Consider the following 21457-nt stretch of genomic DNA (forward strand, 5'->3'; position numbering starts at 1 on the left):
AAATTTAGTGAGCCTAATAATTAGAGTATTATTAAATAATCTAAGATATTAAGCTATTTAATTTCTGAAATAGAAGTAATTTTATTTTCAGCATGTACCTACTAAATGTACAAAACTTCAGGTATTTTACTCAAAAAAATAGTACTGCTATTAATACACATGCAAAACAAATCCATTTTTGATAGGAACACCAAGAAGTGCAGAATATCCTCTATCCTCCTTCCCTTAAATGAATACATATTTATACAAAAAACTTACTCCTGAAATTTGTGATGGATTTGAATAGAAAACTCATCAGTTTTTGTCATCTTTCACAGTATTTTTGTTGTATTCCTGCCAGATTTGCTAAGCGGCCGTCTTTACTTCCTAACCCAAACCTGACCAGCACAGTGTGACTGTGAGCTTAAAAGCAGTGGCATATTGGATACCCATTTATATTCTATTTATTGCTCCACAAAGATTTATGGTTTTTCCTCCAAGGCAGCATGACCATTTTGGAGACAAAGGGAGAAGCCCATTTGCCTAGGCTCTCCTGAATCACATGATGTAAAATCCAGCTCCTCAGTGCAGAGGAGCCTTTGTCTCTTCTCACAAATTAGAAATCTTTTGGAGAATTCTCTTAAGCAGAAAAACTCAGGAGTTGGGGTTTTTCTGCCTTATTCGTATTTCCCAAATGTGTCTCCAAAAGCAAAGGCAAAAGATGAGAACAAAACTAAACACAAAAGAACACAAGAAAATGCAACACAACAAAATAAAACAAAACAGCCTCCAAGACCAAACCAAAAAACAAAGCAAAGCAAACCAAAATGCTGAGACAATGGAGTCTCTGGCAGAAACTCACAGAACCTTATACTGAGAGCAGCTGTGTCACCACAGTGGCATTTGGAGGCGGTGGTTCTGTCCCACACGGCACCAGCGCTGGTACCAGCATCTCCAGAGCATCTTTGGACTTTCACACTGGTTTCTCTCTGCCCTCCTCTCCCTCTTTTCCTGGGGAAGCTGATATGAAGGTAGCAACCTTTGTGTGAGCCCTGGCCTTACAGCCAAGCTCGCTGCTTGCTGCACTGATCCAGAAGGGTATGATTATTCCTCAATCTACAGTGCAAACATCCTGAGAGTTTTAATTGTCTCATCAAATATTTTGCTGGAAGTGACAGCTGAACAAAGGTGTCAGTATCATAGTTCGACTAATGCTACCAGAAATGTAAGAGTGTGCATTTTCCTCAGTGTATTATGTTTACTTACATCAACCAAAAGAGGCATTTTATGAACAAACTGTTTATTCTAAAAATATTTCTCAATAAAGCAATGATCTTTTAAGTGGCATTAAAAAGTTTCTATTATTGAATTTTTATACTAATGACAATAATGAAAAGATTTTAATTGTGTCTTTCATTTTCCTACTGCTGTATTGACTTAAGATTTTCCACGAATAAAGCACATACATGAAAATCTTGTTTTATGATGAAGGAATTGATAAATGATTGGTAAATTATTTTTATTAATAAACCTTAACTTTCTTACCCCCTAAGCTGGAAGTTCAACTTTTTTTTATCCACTGAATGAACACAGAATAATAAAAAAAATCTCTCTAATTAAATAGGCTTGAATTTATAAGCTCACTGGAAAAGACTCATTACAGTTTACATGTAAACAATGAAGTGCTATCTAAAGAAGGGTGTGCTATATATACTAATGGCTCCAGCACAGACCAAAGCCCTACAGAAAAGAGCTGTGCAAAGGGGGACCTATCTCTTCTCTGGAGAATACCACAAAACCTGAAATGCTGATAGGAAGCAAGGTGAGAAGAAACCAGCTACCAAGATTCAAGGGATAAACATGACAGCAGGGTACATCACAGGGCAGTTATGCCACTCTGGATTGATATGCTTTGGGTATTTTTGTGGAGGTAAAGCTTCTGTTCTGTTTGTGTGCTCTCCAGAGAAGGTTTGTGCTCTTGCAGGATGTGAAGGAAAAATCTAAAAAGGCAGATCCTGCATTCACAGTGTGAAATGGTGATTTCTTATTTGGTGGAGTAAGAAGCAGATCAAGAATCACAGAAGCACTTTCCTAAATCAAATTGATAGTTTATGCAGAAAGGCAGGGCTGCTGGTCTACTTATTGACTTCTCTGGCATCACTGCAGCAGATAATTTAATCCAGAGCATCTAACATGCTTTCAACCTGAAAATTCCTTCCACCAGGAAAGAATACACACAAGTAATTGCACAAAGGAACTTTCTATACTGCTACTTCTCTTAGCAACTGGAAAGGCTTTCTCTTATGCTTTTTTGAATCATGTTTCCTGTTGAAAAAAGCATTGGAATAGATAATGTTACCAAAAGGACTACTTTTGCCATTATCATATACGACACTATTTCACCAAGCAACAGAAAAGGAACAAAGAGAAGGAATTTTTTTTTTTTTTCCCCCCTGATCTTAAATACAGCTTTTAAAATGTAATCATTTGCAGCGGGAAAACATTTCTCTGCAAAGATGAAAGGCATTTCTGAAGGAGAAAGGAGCAAACTGTTCCCGTCAGTCCGCCAAAGGGATATATGAAACTGAGACTCGCCAAAGTGCTGGGACGAGCCGGGAACCTACCCGCAAGGCTTCAGGGGCACAAAACCCAGATTTCATGAAGCAAAACCAGTCAATGGTTGTTAAAACGCCATGTGGACTAATTAGTTTCACTTCTCCAATTTAGAAAGTCACAGTGAAAAGAGATAGAAGTATCACAGAGAGTTTTGTGGTGAAAAAGCAGCTGTGTAAAAGCAATTTATCTGTGAAAGGAAGCAAGAAAAAAAAATCCCATTTTCCTGCTCTATTCAAATAGCCAAGGTTATGCCTCATTCCTCCAAGCCAAGAATGTGTATCTGCAGACTACCTTGGGTAGTTTTTCTAGCAAGGCTAGAGATAATGCTTATTATTTGTGAATGGGAAGTGTTTCTTTTTTATATAGCTTAATTCATAATGAAAAAAAATAATTCTCCTTCTTCTCAGTGGAAAGCAAAAAATAATAGACAGTCAAATAGTATCCTCTGTTCAGTTATCTGAGATTATGAATGCATGCCAAGCCACAGGTTGTTGTCTGAATGAAGAATCCAAATTATGGACACACAAGAAAATGAAAATTCCTACCTACTCCAGTCCTACATGTCTTTTTAAGGTGTGATATATATGTATTTCATACAGTCAAACAGGACACTGCCTTTGATCACTAAGAATCACCATATTTTGCTTACATTAATAACATCCTATGTGGTATTTTGGTTTGCCAAGGAAAACAGAAATATTAGTTCTTGGCAAAAAAGCCAGGGCCCATTTTCTGGCCCCTTTTTGAAGTACATCAAACATACTTGAATAGTTTAATGTGTCTTTTGGAGAACAGCAGGGCAAATCATTATCTAAAATTATCTATTTTCACTAGATATGGTCAATACAGATTTTATAGGGCAAATATATCCAACCTAAATGTCAATGCATGCTGTCCTATGTTGAGGAAAAGACAATTTTCCAGACTCTTGAAACCAACCCTCACCAAAAGAAGGTGATTACCTTTTTTGCGCCTTGTTCTTCTTCAACACCATCCCCTATAACAACATACACTACTTTTCTTCCAAATCTTTGAATTATTCGCTCAAAACAACTTTCCTTTCCTGAAAGAAAAAGATCAGGCTATTCAGGGTAGGTGGTGATGTGATGTCATCAAATAAATAACTTTTTTGCTTGGATCTCCCCAACCCTTGGAATTCTTAAGTAGAGCTACAAGACGAGAAGAGCCTCAGAAAGGTGTATCAAAGCTGAATGCAGCATAGCCAGCATACTAGAGGTCCACAGTATGACCTTTCTTGTCTCATTCCTTAATGTGACACAGGTTTTGTGGGGAAGTTCACCATCAGGAGAATTATCTTCCATTTGTTTATGACCAGTAGCCTGATTTGAGTAAGTTGATTGAAGCTGAGTTGAAATTCTAGCTTTTTCTCCGAAACCTGTGACATGATTAATCACAGCTCCTAAAACAGTAGTATCCTGACTTAGAAGGTCACCCAAAAGATCATGGGCCATGTCATTGATCTTGCACTGGGATCCATTCATATGGGTCCTGTACACACCCAAGGAAATGATCTCAGTGCTTCAGCCCCATGAACAAGTACCACAGAAATGTTAAGGATTGAAAGGGACCTTAAAGATCATCTAGTCCCAATTCACCCTGGCATGTGCCATAGTGGGAGGGACACTCTCACTATAACAGGTTATCCAAGGCCTTACCCAATCTGGCCTTGAACACTGCCAGGGCTGGGGCATCCACAACCTCCCTGGGCCACCTGTTTCAGTGTCTCACCACCCTTAGAATAAAGAATTAATAGCTAATCTAAATTTCCTCTTTCAATTTGTACACATACTGGGAAGCTTCAGGTACTGTACTGAGAAGACAGAAAGAAAGCAAACGCTTAAAGTTGGGTTTTCTCAAATGTCGCCATTCTGAAAGGTCACTTCACTCTGGCCATGGACATGCTAATCTGTGTGTCTACAGCAATGGTTGGGAAAAATTGTGTTTTTTAAAATCATTATTTCAAGCTAAAGAATAATAAACGTGTAAGAAAAAGTAGGCTGGAAATTAAATGAAGTTTTCTAGCCATTACAGAAGACAAACTACTTACTGATACAATTTAACAGTAGCACCAGGCATAAGAAACATCCAACACTAACTTGAAACAGTGTTTAAATATTAGGAATCATGTCATGTTACAAAAATCTCATGGTTTCCTGTGACAGTGACAGAACACATTTTTGCATAAACACACCTCTATTACATGTACATGAAGGCACAAGTAAAGATTTATTAAAATATGTTTTAATTAAAATGCGTATTTAAATTATTATATTTCAAAGTTATAAATTACTATAGAGTTTTGACAGAGGGCACTGTAATTTTAATATTCAAGAAACAGTTTTAAATATTTTATGGGAATGCTTTCAAGTTTCTTTTTAAAACTCTGAACCAATTTTTGTTTTGCCCTGTTTAAAAAAAAAAAAAAAATCCCAAAATTATTTCTTGACAATTTGAGCTTGCTGTATTATAGATACTTAAGAACACATGAAAAATGTGTTTGTGTAGACCACAATTATGAGGGAATCTGAGACAGAACAGATATATCATAATCACATTAAAAACTACAAACACCATTGCCATCTGGTCTGGGGTACTTCTGCATACTCAGAATAACATCTTTTATACTGAACCAGAAAACAGAAATAAACAATTGCCTGGCTGAAGATTATTGCAGTCGGTATGAAGAAACTTAAATAACTACATTCTCCAGCAAAACATTCTTGCTTCTCTTAAATTGTCTACCAAAATCTTTTCCAGAGCCCATGAAAACAAATGAAGCCAGGGCTTACCTTTACAGAACTTCTCTTACTGCTGCTCCAGGGAGACTCCAGTGTTCTGTACTTACTGCCTATTAAAAACCTTTCTCAACTGCTACACAGCCCCACAGTTCTGAGAAATGATGAAAAATAAAAGCAACTACATTTCTTCCTATCAGAGCCTGTAACACTGTTAATAGAGCTGTACAAAGCTTTCTGTGCTGGATCATCACACATTTGAAAAGCACTTTTAGGATGCTTTAGCAATGTTTCATGAAGATCAGGTGTTACTAAACTCTGTATTTGCTACTGTGAAAGCAAGTTAGAATTAAATACAGACTACAATACTGTATATATTTAGAAATAAAACTTGAAATGAATCACAACATGATGAAAATAGCTCACCTATTTTAGTTGCACTGTAAATATTCTCTATGGGAAATACAACTCCTAGTCCATACAACAAGACTTTTGCCAGAGCTGGAATTAGCTGAGTAGTCGTTACGAGAATGTTCACACAGTTTGTCCTATGGAAGAGAAAATACAAATATCCTTTTTTAACCAAGCAAAACAGAAAAAAACCAAAACAAAAACATGGAAGGAAAATCATACCCCTCCTATCAGAACCCCTCAATATTATTACTGCCACTTGAAAGATCATCTATTTTTTATCACCATACCAAGGAGCAAGGTGTGGCATGGTCAGATCAGAATAAGGGACGAGGATGAGGTCCTCCAGCTTCAGCATTTTGCCCACCACACCAGACATCCTCTTCCAAACCATCATCAGACACCTTAGGGCTTCCTTCGTACTCTTAATACTCACCTCGAATGAATGAGGGTGAGTGCTTTCAGTGCAAGTGTTAACCAAGAATCTGTCAAAGCTTCAATTTCTGCTCTTAGTTGTAACCAAGCCTCTCTTTTTGCTGGACCAAGTAGACCTGTGGAGTAGACAAGGGCATGTCTGCACTGGTATTAAGTAGAGCTCTGTCATTTCCCTTTGCTTTCACTAGCTCAGACAATTTCCTGCACACAGCAAACTAAACAGCTCACCAAACACTGCTATGTCAAAAAAAGGTGTAGAAACAAGTCCTTCCCATTTACAGCCCCTAGTCTGTGTTAGATACTCCAGATCACTTGCCTCCAACATTATTTTTGTAGGTGTTGTATATTTCTTTTACTCGTCTGTAGCGGAAGGCCAGTTTCCGCATCCAGTCCACCCCTCCGCGCACGCCGGTCGCCAGGCACAGATTGGCACTGGTGGCAGCTGCGGGAAAGCCGTCTGTTCCGAAGTTGTATGTGCTAGGCAGAGATTAAAAAAAAACCCCACAGATTAATAAAAGGCAACAGGATACACTGAACCACCAGCCACTCACTGGGCTGGGTTGCAAAGGAGACGGTTAAAAGACAGCTGGCTACTGTGAGCATTCCAGCAGCCCATTGCTTGCCCAGGAAGGAATTTGCAAAGCAACTTTTTATCTTAATGAATTCTCCTGTACCTTAAATCTTGACCGTTGTCATCTGAAGACACGTCGTCAATGTGAACCTGGTCGCATTCCTAAGGTGACAGAAAGATTTTATAATTTTCTTGATTTTGTAAATCTTGAAAACAAAGCTATAAAAAAAATCTATGAAAAATCTAGTCATCAGGGATATTTTTAATTGTGGAAATCAGTAGATGGCAGTCTTGTTAAAACAACTATTTTACCTATTCCTTGCGCTCATTTCTTAGAATAAATGCACACCGTCATTAGCTACTACTGTTAAATGGCTTTCCAAAAACACGTTTTTGTGTTTAGAAAGGAAAGTGGTTAAAAACAATTAGCATATGTGTTCCATAAATGTTCCTGTAGCCTTTCAGGTACCTTAAAACATCATGCTGCTCAAAGCTGATTCAGTCAGTGCATAAGTGTAACTGAAACCAGACATTTTGGTAAATGTAACATATTAGAAAAATTAAACCTGATGCTAACCGCCAATGAAATTATGACCTCTGATTGCTGTTGAGCCACACACCAACACAGCCTGAGGCCAGTGTTTCAGAGGAGTGCAGATGAAAAATCTGTTCCTAGTTTGCCATTCATTTGAGAGTTGTGAGTTTCATTCTCTCTCTTTGGTCTTAGTGCATGAAAGCAGCATGCCAAGATGAAGAAAATCTGAACAGAAATAACCAAATCAAACCATCTTTCTTCAGCAGCTTGTCTGCAAACTAATGCAATACATTAAAAATTAGCTTTGTCCATCACTAAATTAAAAATTGCAATGCATATTGTTTATCCACAAAAAGCCCCACTAAAACATTACTATTAACATTTTAACTGTTGGCAGGAAAACAAATAAACCTCTGACACTCTAGATCAATATCAATTCAATGCTTGTAACAAGAATGGATTTAAATTATTTTAATAATTTCCTCTTTTCTCCCCTAATGTGAAGTCCTACAATAAATATGATCTATTTTAAAGATGAAAATGCTGCAATTCTTTTTTGGTTTTTTTTTTGGTTTTTTTTGTGTTGCTTTCTCTGAACAAATTTTTCTCTCTCCATGGATTTGTGAGGAAGGGAGGGAAGATAGAAGTGGAAAGAAACTCAAACCAGCTGTTCCCTAACAGAATTAAAATCATGACCCTCAACCCCTTTTTCTAAAACATCTATTTTCCAGCCAACCCTCTCCCAGCAAGCAGCAAGCTCCAAGGAGGAAAAGACTTTGACCCTGTAACCTTCTCCTCCTCTCCTGAGGTCAACAACCTCAGATAAGAAAAAAGCTGAAGAAGCCTATGTGGCCTCACATGGTGGCTGTGGATTCTAGATTTTTAAAAACATTGGTTTACAAAAACTGCCCCAGAAACTTGAAATGTTCTGAAGAACAAGGTGTGGTCTTTTGCACTTGTACAACATATTCTTACTGTAATGCAAACTCTTCTGTATCTTATGCATAGGTAGCTTGTGCTAGACAGGTAGGAGTGACAACTAGCACAGGAGAGACAATACTACATTTTCTCATATTTAACCATCATAGAGTGAATTTCCTCCTCAAGCAGACAAAATGCATTGGAGGTACAGACACAGCTGAAACTGCAAGTATGAGCATATGTTGCCAGGCTTTAAAAATCAACTTGGCTGGAAAAAGAGTCAGAAGCTCATTCAGCAAGTTATCAAATTCACATAATTTTACTATTTTTCTGTTTAAAACCTGGAATAAATACCCATCCAAATGTATACCACATTAACAATTCAAATATGAGCTGAGTGTAAGCTAAAGAAGCAATGCCCTCCTGAATTCATCAGTTTCCCACTTCAGTTACTCTTCTACTGCTCAGTGATTTCTCTTTCCCCAGTTTAGAAACTATGAATGATAACTGTAACAAGCTGCTGGAGAAGAGGACTCAAAATAGAAACCTGTGAAAAATAAACGATTTTTTTAGTAACCACAAAACGAAAGGAATGAGTAGAAGCTCATCTTCTCAAAGGAGCAGTTGGAAGAAGGAATAACTCAAAAAAATTCAAAATTCAACTCTCTCAGGGAAAAGATAGAGGCAGGAAGACTGAGAGCACTACATCTTATATACCACTGTTAGAGAGAACCTGGGGACTTGGAACTTTAATTCACACTGCAAAATCTTTGGACCATCACAAGCCTTGGATCATGACAGACATTCTCCCCTTCTGTCTAATCACCTGCTTGGTAGGTAGAAAGTGAGAACTGCAGTGATACATTAGAAATAGAAATTGTAACATCAAAAGAAAGAAATATTTTGGAGAGAAAAGCCCAGAAAAGAAATCCGAGACTAAACACTGGTAGGGCAAAGGCACAGAAACAGTGCCAAGAAAGCAAGAAAAATGAAGAAAATGTCACAAGCACCACAAATTTCGGATAAAGTACTGAATATAATAAGAGAGAGATAGTGTCCTCTTTTGTCAGGAATAAAAGAAGAAAAAAAGGAGGGGAACAAAGCACAAGAGATACATGTTATAATTTGGAAAGGATTAAAGCCCAATGTGATTGACACTATGTTACAGCTAAAGGGAGGTCACAAACAGTGCAGGGCTGTTTTGTTCCTTTTGAGTGGCAGGGCACAGCTTTGAGGCTAAATGTGAGCTTTGAGCGCCAGGTATTTTTTCACGCTGTCTAGCTGACCTGGACTTTGGGCTAATGAGTGATGGCTGCATTTTTCAACCCTGGAACATGGTAAGGAAAAACACTCATTTAGCAATTGCTCTTTTAGCAGGGAAGTTATTTAGGAGTAATTCTTCAAAGGAGCCAGTTACCTGCCTATCATTAATTGATGTGGCCCGTCCTTCCATCAGAACCCCTTGTATTTGTTTTCACTTGCTTGGTTTGTGTGAAACATTCTGTTTGGGAGCTACCTGAGACACTGCTCAGTCCTTTGATTAAGATATAAGCAAGGACACAGAGCTAGCAACTTAAAAATCAGGGAAATGGTAAAACACTGCCCACCCCAAAAAGCATGCCCTTCCAATCAGAACATTTTCACAATGGTATATATACACATAGACTCTAAAATCCTCAAGTACTTCTCAGAAATGCTTTTTTGATGGGAGCTGACTTGCAGCTAAACGGCCAACCAGAAAAAAAAAAAAAAATGTTTGCAGGCTCATCATTTCAAACTTTCACAAATGTATTTGACACTTTTGTGAAATTTTCATAGGAAATACAGTACTAGATTTCTTCCCCTAATTTCTGGCAAAGTGATATCTGAAACAAATACTGAAAGTCCCTGTAGAAACACTGTTATTTATGCAGATGTATTTTATTATGACAGAATCAGTTTAGCAGTCAAGTCCAAAGCAGAAAATTAAAATTGTGGGATTCTCTTTTAAAATAGGCTGAATTGGCAAGTAAGGAGCAAAATATCCTGTGGCTTACATATAAAGCTTATGCAGCTAGCTATGTTTTGCTTCTAAACGTGTTGACCTTGCAACTTCAGTGTATCCAGTTTGAAATCTTCAGGAGGAACTACAAGTGATAACATGTTTTTACTGAAGATTTATATTTCAGTCAGACAGGCTGAGATGCTCCTCTGCACTTTTGGATCAATCCCTGGAAAGCAAAATGCACTTGGTATTGTTTAGAAATAATACTTTCAGGGAAAATGGGAGTGTCAACATGTGTAACCTGAAAATCTACTGATAGTAGCTTAAGAAGTTACTGCCCATGCTGTCCTTTTTTGCTCTTTCACACAGCTGGCTTGCATGGATCCATGTGTTTGTGTGCCTCAGACCTTTCTGTGCCACAGCTGGTAGCTTAGCTTGAATCTCCTGCAGCAGCTCAATTAAACCAACAGATGTTGCATGGAGTAACTGAGACTTGTTTCTCCATCCCCTTCCATCAGCTCTGCTTTGGGGCATAAAGCAGCAGCAGATACGTGCTTGCAGCAGCAACTTAAAGCTGCTGCAATCATTTGCTAAGCAAATGTCCCCGGTGAAATGCAGAAAGCCAAAGATAAACAGCAATCAAAAATGAATGACTAGGTGAGTCTAGCCGAAGATTTGTACATGGAAAGCTTATGTCTTCCCCCTCCTCCGTTCCCAAAGCATTTGTTAACTTCTTCCTGCTAAGTTTCCCTCCTTCTCTTTTCTGTTTTTGTATGACAAGCCAAAAACTCCCAGAGATGCTCTGCAGTCATCATTCACAGATCCTAAATGCCTGGACCTCTGGATGTAGTCCTCTGGAATCATACCTTTAAACTAACTTAGGATCTTTTTAAAAATTCATGTGCAAAGCATTAACTTATGGCAGAAATGTTCTGCAAATATTTATATTACTTTGCTCCTTCACTACCACCCGTCAAGTTGTGTACTTCTGCCATAATTATGTAAAATATGCTTCACTACTCAATTTACTGTAGAAAAATTAATAACAATAATAATAATAATAACAAAAAAAGAGATTAAGACTGTTATAATAGTTCTGTTATCCATGCCAACACTACATGCCAAGTGGAGTGATGCAACAGCTAACATGCTGATCCTCTACATTTCTGTGTTACAAAACTAACAAAAATAAATCTAATAATTCTGCTGTCTTTGAATAAACACTGACATAAGGTAACTCTGGAAAAGCTTGCACATTATAGAGTGGAATAATGTGAATAATATTAACATAACCTCAGAGGATGCTGAAGTATTACAGTTTCAAATCTGCTGATTATAGCTAAAATACATTTCCACATTTGGTTAATCTTCTTAATTTACCGTGAGAAAACTAACACCACACTGCCAACTAATTGTTCCAATACCTTAGTCTGCAAAGTCAAATGAGAGATGGAAAAAAAACCCCAACCAACAACTACCCTTCAGAATGAACTATTTTCATTTTGCCTTTACATCAGCGGGCCCATTGAGACATCCTGGAAGCTGGCCAACTCACAGGAAATGATTGCTGGGATTCTCTGTTCCTCTCATATCTGTCATTATGCAATTATATCCACTGCTTCATTTTCCCTACTGAACAGTAGAGAAATTTGGTCATGTACATGTGAGAACAGATCTAGCAAAACAAGTTAAAGATGCAATCCTTTATAAATGTGATGTATCTGTAAAAAAAAAAAATTTTTAAAAAAATCCCCAAGTGTACATTTCTGTGTTTTTAATGCAGCTTTTTATGACAGCAGTACCTCTGTTTATGTCTTTTCCAGGAATAAGATATATACCCTTTCAGTTGTATATACCCTTTAAGACTATGATCTACTCCACAAATACTCATCACTCCTATTAGCCACCACAACGTGCTTCTTTGGGAATCACGGAGTTACATAATGTCAGAATTTATGTTTTTTTCCCAGGCAACAATTACATATTTCAAAACCAGTTTGTGAATGACCATTTAACACTCCCCCCCACCACGTCCCAGTCTTTTTACTCATAGTTGTGACCACATGCAAGGACCCCAACAGTATTTGCCAGCATTCACTAAGCTTTAGAAGCAAACTTCTGCTTTTCACTTGATTAGAAGGATAAAATCCCTGGTATGTACAGGTTGGAAAATTGAACAACAGCACATCTATATCCTTTGTGTGTGTGTATGTATACATACATACATACATACATATATATATATATATAGAGTATGAACTGTGCCTAATGCTTCTCTACTGCACTTCTGTGCTTGCTAAATACACAAAACCCTCTGCACTTCCTTTCAAGCCGAGGCAACAAAGGCTGAAGTGCTGGGCTTCCTAACCCGTCATCGCGGAGCGCCTGTTAACGTCCAGCACAAATCCATGTGAAAGAGCAGGGACCGCGGTTCGCAGCTTCTCAACACTGGCACTCAATTGGCAGGACCTGTCATCTCTGTCTAGCCTGCACTTTGTGACCCTTACATTTTCTCTTCTTTCCCACCACAATTATTTGGCGCTGAAGAAAAAAGGTGCAGATTACCTGTGGGTCAGGCACAGGATATTAAGAACAAAGAGGGTTCTTGAAATCCACTTCATTCTGTCTGACAATTTGTGGATGAACAGTCAAGGAATTAAATTGGGCTGTGAAGGCTTTCAAAATGCTCCCATTTTAAACTTAAAACTATAAAGAGAAGCTTATAGTATAAAAAAAACCCCCACAAAACCCTACCAAAACCCCCCAAACCCTATCATTTATTGTTAAATAGAACATCAGAACAACAACAACAAAAAAATACATATTTAAACTATTATCTGTTATAAACACTGAGGACTGAAATTATTTACAAACTCTTTTTCACAGCCAATGACTCTAAAGTACTCCCCTGCGCCGAACATGTAACCCTTTTATAGCACACAATGGATGCCATTCTTTTCTAATAGAAAAAGTGATTAAAATCCTATTTTGCTTGCTCACATCAACAAATGCATTTGGATCAAATATGATACTCCTAAAGTAAACAGTGTATATTCCAAAATAAATACAGATCTTATTCTGAAACTCGTGTTTATTGAAGTAGCTATGCTAAAACCAAGGTTTACATTTTCATTTCAACTACACCTTGTAACTGGAAGAATACAATTTAAAATAAAACATGACCTAAAGATATGGCAACTGCAGTGGATACAGTACCTCTCTAACAATCAGTTCTTCCTCCAACTCTGAAAAAGTAATTTGTTATTCTATTATGTTATTCTATTTCTGTATATTTTGTAGAAAAAGTGAAGGGATGAGGGAGGGAGGTCAAAGAAAGAATTTTACCAATAGATAGATACAGCTAAATAAAATTCAAATGTATCTGCTTGAAGAGCCTGTGTCACTCCTGGAGACAACAGTGTTCGGTTCAAAGTGTCTAATTAACTATATTTTAAAAGGCCACCACTTCACATGTAAATACTTTCTTTATTATATGACTCTTATTATCTGCTAATATATACTTTTACAGAAAGAAAAAAATTCAATGATTATTGGGAGACAGCAAAAATAAAATATGATGATATTTTAAGAAGTAAAAAAAGCCATGAATCTCATCAGAATGTAATGAATTTTTCCCAAATTCATTAACTTGAAAATATACTTTTAGGAACATATACATTTTGTTGAAATTATACACTAAAGACTATTAAAATATATTTAAATTTTAAAGAACCTAAAAATTAAACTATGATTTCTTTTACAAAAGCCTTAAAATGTCTCATTTCTCTGGAAATGAGGGGTTCATGTGGAAATTTTCACAAAATGATCTAAGCTTTGTATTTCAGTTCCACACAACCAATTCATTTAAACTTGACGGGCCTTGGTGCTGTTGATAATATTCTAAATGCATATGTTTAAAATGAAAGCTGCAATGGTTTGAGTGAGTTAGTCTCCCATCTTTGTAATTGTCTGCTAATGAAACAAAGCCAGGGTTTAAAATTCTCTCTGCCAGCCTTGCCGGTATGGACAGCAGAAGCATTTTCTTCTATGGGCAGCCTGAAGATCTTTCCAAAACACTTTGAATTTTCTCTTTCATTTTATTTCCCACTCCCAGCGTTGTGGGGCAGATGTTGGCCCCTGTGCTGCTGCTCCGTGGCAGAAGTAAGGAGTGAGCTGACCCATCACTGCCTTGCCCAGCCAGAGCAGAGGACAGCTATCCTTTGTCAGAGCTGTAAGAGTGCCAGCTAGAGAGACAAGAGTTTTTGTGCCACCTTACAGCCTGTGGTGGTTTAACCCCGGCTGGCAGCTCAGGGAGAAGCAACAGAAAGGTAAATAAAGTGATAAAGTGATGCTATGAGCATGGTAGACTGCTTGGTATTTCAGCTCAGGTGTACGTCTGCGACGAACAACCCATATGATCCTCTTGAGAAAGGAAATCACGTAGGCTCTATTTTTAGTGGCACCTAGCATGAAGGTACTTGTCATTTGCCATGTGAAAGAAATTAAGTGGTTAATAAGTTGCATAAGCCTGTAGGAATGGCCTTCTCAAGTGAGAAAAGGAGGTATTTGTTATTCTTTGTAGCTCTAACACTCAGGAACTACAGCAGCACATTCCACAACAGCCAGGCATCTTGCATTTCAGAAGGGTTGAGGCTTTTAGCTGTGTTTTGCACAGACCAGCAAAGCCACAGTTCTGCCTGAATGAAGACTTTGTTTTGCATTTTTGTTCATTTACCTACAACTACATGTGTGATGTAATTTAGTCCTACATTCATGAAGTGGAACTTCATGAACTTTCTACAAATCACCCACAGTAGTAGTATCACATAGATGAGAAACTATTTCCAGTTATATCCTCACATACGTCTTAGGGAAAAATCTTGTGCCGTGATTTGTATTTCCTTTTCTCTCTCTCTAGCCTTCCTTCCTGCACTGCAACTGAGCTGTTCTTGAATTGCTACTGTGGAAAATTAAATGCAAATAGACGGGCTTTGTGTCTCAGTCTGAACGTGCAAAGGGAACTGCTGTGATGCCTGCTGGAAGGGAGTTCACAATTGTTGACTGGTTCCTTAGAAAGTGAACTTGTCTTTGCCAACTCTTCCTAAAACTCACAGTATTTTAAAAATAAGGTTTATATCTCTAAAAATAAATTTAATCCTATTAAAAGGTTTTGGAATAATTACATTTGGCTTTCCCAGAAATATCCACTGATGAAGAAGACCTATCAGAAGTTGAATCACATGCTTGCCATAAAGCACCCCTAGCCACTATCTGGTCAGGAGGTTCCCATTACAGACATCACAAACATTGGGAGGAGGTGAACTCTTATTTCAACCAAATGAGAAAAGCAATTTTTGAATAGATATTCCTATGTAGGGACCTGATGACTCCACTCTGAGTGACCAAAGATTTGTTCAGCTGCCATCCTTATGGTGTTTGGGAGGAAAATAATTCAGTCAGCTCTGTTTGAAGCTTTCCTCTCCCTGAAACCATTCCTTGTATCTCACCAGGAATAAAGCTTATTCAACAGTCTTTCCTGTAATTGCTTATTTTTTTGAGTCTGATGGCCCAGAAGTCTATTTTCAGTATGTTCTACAGTCCTTTCTATGTTTGGTGTTTTTTTTTTTTAAGAAGTGACCTCAGATGTTTTTTATTCAACATCTAGCTAACCAATTAGGAAATGAAGAGCCAAAGATTCACTAAGACTTTCCAGGATCCATCCTCCAATCACAGCCAAGTCAGACCAACTCTGCCAAAATCACATTTGTGCCTCAAGGAAAACAGATATTTCTCACAGCAGTAGAACTAGACTTAGAGATCTGAACATGAGCTTCTGTGCATTGTTTATTGCTAAATGAAGGTCATCTGGCAAAAACAATCATGAATGATTACATTCTAACAGTCACCAAGAGCTAATTCTACTTTCAGCTCATCTTTAGCTATTACAGTCTTTTAAAAACTCTTCTCAAGCAAAAAGTTTTTCTTTCATAGATTGTTTTTAAAATATTTCTATTGAAGAAACATTTCTTTGAATATTAAAGAATGTACATGCTATTTTTCTATTTTGAGAGAAAGTGCAATATAATTTTCTAAGAAATTTATTTTCTTTGGCATCATCATGGTCAATATTTACTTTTAGGTGAGTAAACCTATCCCTTTATCTCAACAGTGGCTGACCGCCACCTATCAACAACACAGTTACTTTATACTGATTTTTTTTTGTATTTTTAACTGACATCTAGGTCGATTTTCTTCCTTTCCTGGCACATCACTGGTGATCCCATCACAACAAGCGATATTCATGCCATAATGAAAAAACCTGAGGTTTTGCAATGCTTCTAGACAAGTTGGCAAATTAAATGTTTTAAATAGAACTGGGGTAATGATCCATGAGGAAAACAAAGGGCAGGAGACACTCAAAGCTGTTGTTTTTACTTCTTAAAAGAGCTGCTACCTATTTTGTTTTAAAAAAAAAACTCAACTGAACTACAAATAATAACAACTCCCTTCATATTCCAATAACTTAGGAATGGTGGAACAACTAAAATCCATAAAGTTGCTGTGTGGTTGTAAAAGAATTATTAAATTTTATGCAACTTTAGCCCTCATTTTGAATGGAAGTCACTACCAGCTCTAGTGGTGGTGCTACAGACTTAATCAGTGGGTTAATCTTTTTAGCATTCTGAAAGCTTTATCACAATCCAAATGTAAACGGCGTAACTGTTCATCGATAGTTTAATGCATCCTCCATCACAATTTTCTTCAAATAATATAATTTCAAAAACCATCAAGATGTGAAAAATATACAAGCGATGCAAGAAGTAAGAGAATTTATAAAAGTTATTAATATAGCAAATAATTATTAAATGATATTAAGTTCTAATCCCATAATTTTTTTCTCCTTTCTCCTGAATTATTTTAATTCATAGCTACCAATATATATGTTCTGCCATTGACTGTGTTATAACTTTGAGGTAATCTTTCTGATTTCTGAAGCATTTTTTCTCACCCCCTGAAAGCCTAGAAGTCTCACTTGCTTTATGGTCAAGAAAAATGAGCTATTAAACAACACACACAATCACAGGTAACTTGTTTTGGAACAGCAGTACTTAGAGGAGAAATACTCTGATTTACTGTTGCTCTGAATTCTTCTTTTTCAATGGGTTACCACATCATTTTGTAAACATAATTTGTCACCAACACCAGCCAGAGTTCTCTGTAGCTACTTTTTGCCTTTCTTTCAGATCTGTTATTCCTGCTGAGAGAATCTACTAAAGAAGAATTTTTCATACTGACACCAACTGTAGTCTTGCTGTGAATAACCACATTCCCATAAAAATCATTCCATTTATTGCAAAGTTGTTGGCAGACCATAGGAATAATAGTCAACTCAGGAAACCTTTTATCCTGAAATCACACAGCTTAACCCTTTGCATGATCACTTGGAGTTTATACATAAAAGCTATATTGCCACACCGCTATTTAATTTCTTAGTAAAAGCTTTTCTGTTGTTAGCAAGTTTTTTATTTTTTTTCCACAGTACTTCATTTAAGTAAAATTTAAATAATAATTTTAAATGACAATTTTTATATAGTCAAAGTGTTCAGTATACCTTATTGTATTAAAAATTAGTGACTCTTTTCCAATACATGAAATATTACATATGATTGGAGTGCTGTTTTTATTATAAAGTAAAAATCTGCATTCATACTAAACTTTTTTTTTTCTACCTTCCTATGATAAAGACAGATTTATGAATTTACAATATAATGAAAAAATTAGAAATAAAACCTGTTTTCTTTATGATTTTTTTGTGGAAGATACTTCTGCTAATCATTATATTTGCTGTGTTAAATACCAAACTAGTGGAGATTAGATTCAGGATAGAGACGTTAGTTCTGTTAGTCAATCCTCTTGACAGTTTGGGAGTCAGAGGTTGTATTGCTTGTATTCAAATTTCTGTCTGAATTTATTAAACTGATGGAGCAAAAAAAAAAAAGGCGGTGTATGTTTCCACTGTCTGTTTTGTTCTGCTTGTAAATCCTTGGTTTTAGGTAATCAAGGCTTGATTAATGCTTTATTTATTCAGCCAAGGCAATGATGAGAGTTCTGGACTTGTGAACACACCTTTAAAAAAAATATATGTACATTTTTTTCCAATAATTGAATTTAAATATTTGTATTTTTAAATTTTTCAAAGTCAAAGAAAATTCCTAGAAACCCTCTTTGTTGTGTTCTAACTGCTGCTACAACTGTCTCTCCCTCCTGCCCAACAGTGCTAGGGAAGGAGATACTCCCCTGTGTATCCATACTTTACATTCACAATGTGAATTATACAAATATGCAGAAGAAAAAGATGAGGTCTCTTAACTGATTGAAGGTTTTTTCTACAGTTTGGAAATTACCATTTGCTTAGATAAAGCTGATCTTTCTGGTGACAGCATTTCAGCAACGTGTCTCTGCTGTCAGTGAACACACTTGAGCTCTCATCTCTGGACTGCACAGTGCCACAGGTAACCTTCTCATAATGCCTGGACTGCCTTGTTCTGACTGACTGAGGATCTTGGAGAACCCAAAAAAATAAAATCAATGCTCCATTCCTTCAATACCTCATTGTTTCTTTTGTTAAACTTTCTGTTTACATTTTTTCAAAGTCCTCATTAAAGCCTCATGCTTTAACAGCACACTTTAAGGTAGTTTTAGTCTACTACAGGGTCACCCAGCCTCTTGAACATATCTAATGAAAAATTTTATAAATGCAATTAACAACAAGTCAGATTTTACTTTAAACACAGAAAAATAGAAGTGATACTGCACTGAGCAAAGGAAATAATGCTCTGCCCCTTTCTTTACAGTTTCATTAGACCATTGAACTGGATGAAATTCAGATAGAGGCCTTATTGTAACCACACTGAAACAGTAGAAATCTCCTGAGACTGTGAAACTCAAACATTTTGGGAACCAACTTCGAGCACTCCTTTTGTGCTTTTAAAAGAAAATGAATGAAAGAAAAGTCTTAATTTTTTCCCCTGTGGAAACATATTAATATAATTGCTACCAAAAACCCAAAACAAACAAATGAACAAACAAAACAACCTAAAAACTCGGGACAGATATGTTTAAAATTGATATGTATGCATATTTTCTTAACATTTAAACTTCAATCATAGCACTCACACATAACCACACCAGCACAAAGGGCTTTCATGATATCAAACAACTAGTAAACAACTTTGTAAATCCATGCCAAAATTAAACCCAGGCTGACAAGATTGATAGAAACCACCTCCCATACATATTGCTAAAATGCTTAAGCTGTGGTTTCAAATCTTTGTACTTATGTGAGGATTGGCTAATATACTCTCATCCTGCAAAATAGCATGCAAGGATGACACTTAGTTTCACCTAGCTTTCCTAAAATAATTACATTACATAATTTTCTGAGCCTAATCCACTCAAAAATCAACCTGAATAATCAAAATCTCAGATTCTAAAATGGTACCTACATCAATCAGGAGATATTTTTTCTAGAGGTGGCTATTATGTTCTCTTCAGTTTGCCTTCTGGGTTTTTGTATTGGATGAGTCCAATGAGAAAAAAATAGTTTGGGAATCAGCACAAATTAACTGCATTACGTGAACAGAAAGGGCAGGCTGGGAAAGGTATTTGAGTGTAAATTAATGTTGATCTTAGCTGGAATAACTTGCACTCTTTAGCACTTGCAGCTGCACCAGGGACTTGACTGGCTCTATGAGATTTTACACGTCTGTCAGCTTAATCAGAGACCAAAACACCAAATCAGGAATGTTATTTGAATTTATGAAACTTCTTAGATTATAAAATAGTAATGAAATACTTCGTGTTATGAGCAAGTCTTGACATCTATAGTAGTAGATAGCATTTTGTTCAGTGTTATCAAATACATAATATTTAAATAAAATGGTAAAAAAAGAGTTGTTCACATCAGTCCCATGAAATATTAAAAGCCAAAGTGAAGTCTCTCTACACAAGAATAAAAGGAAAACAGTACAATAATTAGTACATTAACTGCTTTTAACATTAGTATCAACTATTTGTTAATTTATTTGACATTACTGCTCTACTGTTTCAGATAATTAAACTGATAATTAAATAAAATGAACCTATTCATATCTGAAATGACAATTCTGGTACTAAAAGGCCTCCAGGATGAATCACAATATTACCTAGTTTTGGATCTAGTATGATGAACCATCAAGCAGTGTATTGTATCTATGCTTAGGGAACAATTTGCATCGTAGAAAAGCTCTGTGGCACATATCAGCAACTTTGCAAACTCTCAAAAATACAAATTAACTAAGGGTGTTTCTATGTGTCAGCAATATAACATAAGACAGTGTTTTGAAATCTACTAATGTTTCCAAAGTCCTCCCTGTTACATTTCTTGCAGTCAGTTTTGCATCTCCTAATTTCCATCAAGTCTTAGACAGGCTTTTTGAAACAACTCTATTGTTTGATTACTGGCTGTAAGAGAATTTTCCAAGCACTGTCTCCTGTACTTCACTACATAGCAATCTGCATGTTGCCTTTCAGAGCCTGCCTCTGCAGTCCAGCACTGAGATCTCTCCTGCAATTAAAGCTGACAAACATGGGGTAGATCTGGGATTCTAGCAATAGATACAGGTACTGCAATGGCTTCCAGGTACCTTACCACTGTCCTTCAATACACTATCTCCTGAACTAGCTGATCCTAAATCAGATATTTCAGACTCTGCAGAACCTAGATGTAACTGGCAGGTAAAATTCCTACCTGAAAAGCATGACAGAATTTGATATTTTATTTCCTGGGAAAGGGACAAGAATGCTAGTTCTGTCACTGGAAGGAACACCTTTGAATATCTAATTTGGGAAAATATGTAGACAAAAGATGTTTTGTTATTTTGATAGAAATTACTTTCATTATATGGAGAGGGGTCTCATACCACTAAAAGTTAGCTGTCTGTATTGATAGGACAAGGAATAAGGGGTAATGGTTTTAAACTGAAAGAAAGTTTTAGATTAGGTACATGGAATAAATTCTTTACTGTGACATTGCTGAGGTACTTGAACAAGTTGCTCAGAGAAGTTGTGGGTGTGGATTCCTTGGAAGCTGGACAGGGCTTTGAACAATCTGGTCCAGTTGAAGATATCCCTGACCATGGCAATGGGGTTGGACTAGATTATTGCTAAAGGCTCCTTCCAAACCAAACCATTCTGAGAGCCCATGAAAT

General features: G+C 36.7%; 1 protein-coding gene across 4 annotated transcripts in view; it reads right to left on the reverse strand.

Annotated features, from left to right (window-relative positions):
• Positions 1–21457, reverse strand: part of EYA1 (EYA transcriptional coactivator and phosphatase 1) — a 90153-nt gene that overhangs the window by 7009 nt on the left and 61687 nt on the right. For all 4 annotated transcript variants that reach the window (XM_033512294.1, XM_033512292.1, XM_033512293.1 and 1 more), the window contains exons 13-17: positions 6872–6930; positions 6514–6674; positions 6199–6313; positions 5778–5899; positions 3558–3658 (exon numbers count right to left, since the gene is read on the reverse strand). In XM_033512294.1, the coding sequence (XP_033368185.1) occupies positions 3558–3658; positions 5778–5899; positions 6199–6313; positions 6514–6674; positions 6872–6930 (558 nt within the window). The remainder of the gene's footprint in view (positions 1–3557; positions 3659–5777; positions 5900–6198; positions 6314–6513; positions 6675–6871; positions 6931–21457) is intronic.

The sequence above is a fragment of the Parus major genome, chromosome 2 (assembly GCF_001522545.3).
Source record: "Parus major isolate Abel chromosome 2, Parus_major1.1, whole genome shotgun sequence".
NCBI classification, from domain to species: domain Eukaryota; kingdom Metazoa; phylum Chordata; class Aves; order Passeriformes; family Paridae; genus Parus; species Parus major.